Source organism: Myodes glareolus, chromosome 23 (assembly GCF_982192425.1).
Source record: "Myodes glareolus chromosome 23, mMyoGla1.1, whole genome shotgun sequence".
Classification (NCBI taxonomy): Eukaryota; Metazoa; Chordata; class Mammalia; order Rodentia; family Cricetidae; genus Myodes; species Myodes glareolus.
Genome location: NC_142048.1, coordinates 5,082,771 through 5,089,842, shown reverse-complemented (window position 1 = coordinate 5,089,842; position 7,072 = coordinate 5,082,771). Strand labels below are relative to the sequence as shown.

The window sequence follows — 7,072 nt, the reverse complement described above, 5'->3', positions numbered from 1 at the left end:
CGCCCTCCTCCTCTTTCTTCTTCCTTCTCCTCTTTTTTCTTCCTTCTATTCCTCCTTCTTTGAGACAGGATCTCACTATGTAGCCCTCGCTGGCCTCGAACTCACAGATACACACCTGCTTCTCTCTCTCTAAATTGCTCGGATCAAAGGCATGTGTACCATGCCCTGCATACCCTATGACTTTCCTAGAGAGAAATGAATAAAGGTTTGCTCACTCTTGATAGACACTGATCATAGACCACAGAAATTACCCAGTCTAGTTTAGGGTACCAATGCATTTATTGGGGTCACCTAGAGAGTATGGGTGACTCAAGGCAGTTCCCAAAGTTCACCCCAGGATGATGGTTGACTCACAAAAGCTGTGACACCTGCAGACAGCTCCATCATAATCCCCACCCTAGAATTTCTTACTGCTTTATAACCTCAATAAGGGGCCTTGCAAATCCTGTAAATTTGAGAGGTTTTCTGAAACTTGTAAGTTTTGTTTATTTCCTTCATATATGATATGAACCTTCGTCCTTCCTCCAGGAGTTTGGAGGAAATCACCAGACAGCAATTCCTCCCCAACTGCAGAAATGTTAATTTTGGGTGAGGCAGGTTTACTATTAGAGCTGCCGCTGTTCACTTTCTGTTGCTATAACACAGTGCTGTAGACTGAAAAGTTATAGGGAAAAGAGGTTTATTTTGCTCTGTGGTTCTGTGAATACAAGGTTGAAGGGCCACATCTTTTAATGGTTCTTTTTTGGAAACAGTCCAGGTTAGCTTCAAACTCAGTATGTACCCAAGAATGACCTTGAACGGCTTTTAAAATTAGGTTTATGTTTGTTTGTTTGATTGGTTGGTTGGTTGGTTGGATTTTTGAGACCTGGTTTCTCTGTACTTGGAGCCTGTCCTGGAACTAGCTCTTGTAAACCAGGCTGGTCTTAAACTCACAGAGATCTGTCTGCCTCTGCCTCCCAAGTGCTGGGATTAAAGGCATGTGCCACCACTGCCTGGCGTCTTTTCAATTTATATTTACCATTATTTTTCATGTGTGGTGATAGGGGAGTTCAGCTAATCACATTCTGTTTGTGGGGCATGTCGCCCTTAGGCTAAAGTTTACCTATAAACCTGGCGAGTGCACTTCTGCTAGCTCTGTCTCGCCTGGCTCCTCCTTCTGGACGGATCGTTTGGATTCTGGTGTAAGCTGGTGTCAGTCTTACTTCTGTTTATTAAAGCTGTATATTTTGTATTAAGATAGTCTGGGGACTTTTCATTACCGATCGCCCTGCAGCATTATCTGACGCCCAACGTGGGGTTTTTTCCCCCTCATGGCGAGGGCCTAGCAGCCTGAGCGCGCACCTGGGGTCTCTCTGCAGCCCCACCGCTTTTACCCTGACTAGCCAGCTCCTTGCTTAAGTGAGAGCCATATTCGCGGGGTCGCCACTGAAACAGCAGGCAGCTAACTTCCTTACGTACACCTTAAAACCTGTGTACTAGATTCCAGAGCTGTATACCGCTACTGTCTCCCGACTGGCCCTGACCTCGGCCGGACTGGGGAGGGGACTTCTTGGCTTCTGCTACCCACCTCGGGCAGTGATTTCCCTGCCTGAGCAGGTGCACATGATCTGTGAATTTAATCTCTGGATTTGAGTGCATATATTTTAGAGTTTGCTTCCTGGTTTGACTCCATTGCCACGTGGATTCAGGTGCGTCCCCGCCACCTACTGGCAGGCAACGGTCATTACAGGTAAGATTTTTCTTTTCGGTTGAAAATACATACATACATACATACATACATACATACATACAAGTACGATTTCTTTTGGTTGAAAATGTCAAAAAATATTACTATCCAAAAGATCAATGGCTTTTTAAATTGCGCTATGGAGGATATTCTGAAGGATGTCTCTGATATTCCTCTTACTTGGTTATTTCTGGGATCTGTCGCTTTTTAGTATTTGGCTATTTTATAAGGATGATGCAGTCCTTACAGATTGAATCCACAATGGTGAGGGCAGAGATTAAAACCTTAAGGACAATTCAGACTGACACCAACCTCCTCAAAAAAGAGTTTGGAGTTCTCAAGGAGGAGACTAGATCTTTGTCTGATATGACTTGGTCAACCGACCAAAATATCCAGAAGGTACAGTCTGATATTATTTCTTGAGAAGGGAGCTTCACTGCTCTGGAGGAGGGGACAACCAAAATGACTCGTAACCTCCAGTCCATGGCTGTAAGTGCTGAAATATTAGCTGAGAGGATTAAAACCATTGAATGTGAAAATCGGACTTTATCAAAAGGGTATGATACATTAATTGACAGGATTTCCATACAAGAAGGCACAGTACATGCCATGAGGATTATGTCCAAGGAGGATATGGTATCTTTAACGGAAAGCTCCATGCCTTAGAATTATCAATGAAGGCGATTGTGTCCAGGGAGGAAATAGTGTCTCTGACGGACAAGCTCCATGCCTTAGAATTATCAATGAAGGCGATAGTGTCCATGGAGGAAATGGTGTCTCTGACGGATAAGATCCATGCCTTAGAATCGTTAATGAAGTCTTTGGAGCATAATACTGGACAGGAGACTTACAGAAGGCAATGGTGAGCAGATTTAATAAGATTGAGGAAATCATAGACTCTGATGAACAGGAGCAAAAGGTAGAAAGGAACAATTACCTCTGAAAACTGAGTCTACACAGAGTTATACCTGCCTTTCCAGTAATAACATCAGAAAAGATAACTGGCTCCAAAAAAACCTAAGATCATTAAAAAACATACATGGGAGCCTATACATATGAGTGATCTAAAAGAATTTAAACAAGCAATTGTGAATTATGGACTACATTCATACTTTGTTAGAGAGATGTTAAAATCCTGGGCTCTCAGCCACAGGGCTATCCCTCAATATTGGAATCAATTAACATCAGCAGTCTTGGAGAACGGACCTTTATGGCATTTCAATTGCCTATTCAAGCAAGAGACCAGACTTTTACAACAACAAGAATCAGCAAAAGGAATTGAGGTTTCTCTAGATCAAATTCTAGGGGAAGGACTTTACTCTGATCCTCAGGAACAAGCTCTTTATGATGAAAACATTTTATTCATATGTACCACAGCATCTCTAAGGGCCTGGGACAGGGTTCAAGACTCAGGTCAGAAAGTAGAATCATATATCAGGGTAAAACAGGGTCAGAGAGAACCCTTTAATGACTTCTTACAAAGACTAACTAAGGCTGTACAAATAGGGATACCTGATCCAGAAGCAAGAAATATAGTAATTGAGTCTTTGGCTTATGAGAATGCCAACATAGAATACAAAAGTATCCTGGGACCTTTAAAGATCAGATCAGCACCTTTGGATGAATGGGTATTACATACAATGAATGTAGATACATTTGATTATGACAATAACACATGGGTACAAGAAGCAATTTCCAAAGGTAAAAGGAGACATCAGCTTACAAAATACTTTCATTGTGGCAAAATGGGACACATGAAAAGGGACTGCAGACAATGGAATTCCAGGAGTAATGCCTCTTCTACGAATAACAAAAATAGGAGAACTTAGCCTTCAGGTTTATGCGGGAGATGTACAAAGGACAGGCATTGGACGAATGAGTGTAGGTCGACAAGAGATAAACAGGGCAACCAGTTGCCATCGGGAAATTAAATGAGGGGCCTCTCACAGGCCCCCATGGTGAATGTGGTCTAGTCATTTCTGGTCAATGCAGAGAACATGCCTCTTCAGGGAAATTAGAATGCCCCATGCCTGCTGTTAAAAGCAATAACGGCCTGAAGGATGAGTTAAATATGATGAATGAATCAAGAAATCTAAGAGGACAAAGTAAACGAATACTCTGGCAGACTTCTATAAATGAACAAAGACCAAAGCTAAGAGTGTATGTAAATGACAAATTTATTACTGGCTTACTGGACACAGGTGCGGATATAAATTCCATTACTCCAGAATCTTGGCATCCACATTGGCCTCTTCAGGAGGTAGATATTCAGTTCCTAGGAATTGGAACCCTATCTCGAGTAAGACAAAGCACGAGATGGGTCAGTTGTATAGGTCCAGACGGACAAATAGAAAAACTATGGCCATGTGTAGCCAATATTGCAGTAAATTTATGGGGCCATGACCTATTGCAGCAATGGAATACCCAAGTTAATATTTCTGCTGCGTCTAGAACCTATATTTCTAAGGAAAACATTACAAGATATTACAGATGACGGAAACCGGCCATTAGAGCTATACAAGAACACAACACAATTGATGGCCCTTCAGAGGTACCAACAGCCATGCCTCTACAATGGTTGACTGAAAAACCAATATGGACTAAACAATGGCCTTTAGCTGAGGAAAAGTTACAGGCTTTAGAACAGCTGGTACAAGAGCAATTAGATGCTCAACATATAGAAAAATCTACCAGCCCTTGAAATTTTCCTGTATGTGTTGTTAAGAAAAAATCTGGTAAATGGAGAATGGTGACAGATCTTAGAGCTATCAACAAGGTTATTCAACCTATGGGCCCTCTGCAATCTGGAGTTCCTCTGCCCTCCCTGTTACCAAAGGGATGGCCTCTTATAGTTATTGATCTGAAAGATTGTTTCTTCACTATACCTTTACAAGAGAAAGATAGGGAAAAGTTTGCCTTCACAGTGCCAACTTATAATAACTCTCAGCTTACAAGGAGGTACCAATGGACCGTCCTCCCACAGGGAATGTTAAACTCTCCCACCCTGTGCCAATATTTTGTAAGCCAACCATTAAAAATTATTCACAAACAATTTGTGGCATGTTGTGTGTATGTATTTTTGCATATATGTATGTGTGTGTGCACAAGTGGAGGTCTGAGGTTAATGTTAGGATTCCTCTTCCTCTCCTCCACCTTATTCTAGATCACCGATGTGGTTAGTCTGTCTAGCCAGCTTGCTCTGGGGAAGCCCATCTCTGACTTTGGAGACTGGGATTAGAGGTGGGCTATCACGACCACCCAGCCTTTGTGTGGACTCTGAGGATCTGAACTCACACCATCCTGCTTGTGTGGCAAGTACTTCAGGGCTGCAGCCATTTCTTCAGGCTGACTGTGAAATCCCAATCCTCCTGCCTCCATCTCTCCAGTGCTGGGGTGACAGGTGTTTCACCATGTACTGCCTAAAACACCTGCCCTCCTATTTAAATAATTTACAGAACATTTACTATGTGTATATGTTCCATATGTGTGTGAGTGCCCAAGGAGGCCAGAAGAGAGAATTAGATCTCCTGGAGATGGAGTTACAGACGGTTGTGAGCTGTGTGATGTGGGTGCTGGGAACATAACACAGGTACTCTATAGGAACAGCAGGAGCTCTAAACGGCTGACTCACCTGCCTTCCCTTACTATATTATTATTATTATTATTATTATTATTATTTTGTTTTTTTTTGAGACAGAATTTCTTGGTGTAGGCCTGGCTGTCCTGGAACTCATTCTGTAGTTCAGGCTGGCCTTGAATTCACAGAGATCCTCTGTCTTCTGAGTGCTGGGATTAAAGGCGAGTGCCCACTGCTTGGGTAATTTTTTTTGTAGCCTTTTGCTATGTGTCCCATGCTGGCTTAAAATGGCTTAAAATTTGAGGTACCCTTCCTGCCTTGGCGCCCCTGCACTGGTGCAGGGATGACAGGCATGCACCCCGAGCTGGAGTGTAACTTCTAGCTTTCACACGGAAGTGAGAAGTACACCCGGAAGGAGGCAGCTGCCCAGTTACAGTAAACCACGCATGTATTCAGGCTTACAGGAGGACTCCTGGGAAAACCAGCATCCCAGAACGTCACTGCTTCACCCTGAAGGCTGCCCTGCCCATGGCCTTGACGAAGGCCATTCGGACTTCTCTGTTCCTCAGGCTGTAGATGAGGGGGTTGATGGTGGGTGTGATGAGGCTGTAGAAGAGGGACACCATGTTGTCCTGTTGTGGGCTGTGGTAGCTGCCCGGGACCATGTACATGAACACAGCTGCCCCATAAAAGAGACTCACTACAGCCATGTGTGACGAGCACGTGGTGAAAGCCTTGTGCCTAGCTTCGGCTGAGCGCATGCGCAGCACAGCCCCCAAAACATGGCCATAGGAGGTAAAGACGAGAGACAAGGGCAACAGTAAGATCAGCACCCCAGAGACAGATAGTGCCAGCTCATAGCTGGATGTGTCCGTGCATGAAAGTTTGAGGAGAGCTGGCAGCTCACAGAAGAAGTGGTCCACGGTGTGTGAGGCACAGTAGGGGAACATCAGGGTGATGGAGGTCTGTATGGAGGCTACAAGTGCACCTGAGAACCAGGATGCACCCACCATCACCAGACACACCTGGCCTCTCATGAGCACCTGGTAATGCAGGGGGTGGCACACAGCCACGTAGCGGTCATAAGACATGAAGGAAAGAAGGGCACCCTCTGAGACACCCATGAACATGAGGAAGAACATCTGGGTGGCGCATCCCCCGAAGGTTATGACGTTTCTTTCCTGCAGGAAGTCGGCCACCATCTTGGGGATGGTGACCAGTGGGAAGCCAATATCCAGAAGTGAGAGCTGGCTGAGCAGGAAGTACATGGGTGTGTGGAGTCTGGAGTCTGTGGTGATCAGGAAAATGAGTATGGTGTTGCCTAGCAGTCCTGCGGTGAACATGGTGGCCACGAGGAAGAAGAGGATGAGATGAGGTCCTGTGTGGCTGAAGAGGCCCACGAGGGTAAAATCTGAGGTTGTTGACACATTTGATGCCCCCATCCTCCCAGAGTGCATCACTGTCTAGGGAAGCACAGGTGATTTGGTAAAGGGTCCCAGTGGGATAATTTTACATCGTACTGCAACTGTTCAGTGGAGATCCTCCCTCCTCCGCTCCCACCCTCCGGAGTCTCACCAGTAGGGGGATGAAAATTTATGAGTAAATCCAGGTTCAGCTCAACTGAGAGGCTGCGGGCCTGGCTCCTGGTAATGCCCCTGCATAGAATCCCCAGTCAGGCGCTGGGGGCATGGCTCAGGGGTAGAGCCCCTGCCTAGGATCCCCAGTGAGGGGCTAGGGGCATGGCACAGGGTGGAGCCCCTGCCTAGAAT

The 7,072-nt window shown here is 45.1% G+C and overlaps 1 protein-coding gene across 1 annotated transcript; it reads right to left on the bottom strand.

The window, feature by feature from the left end:
- Nucleotides 1–5,800: 5,800 nt before the first annotated feature.
- Nucleotides 5,801–6,745, bottom strand: LOC148118287 (olfactory receptor 2Z1-like). Its single transcript, XM_087901084.1, has one exon. It carries the CDS (start codon nt 6,743–6,745, stop codon nt 5,801–5,803), a length of 945 nt encoding a protein of 314 aa, XP_087757210.1.
- Nucleotides 6,746–7,072: the final 327 nt, after the last annotated feature.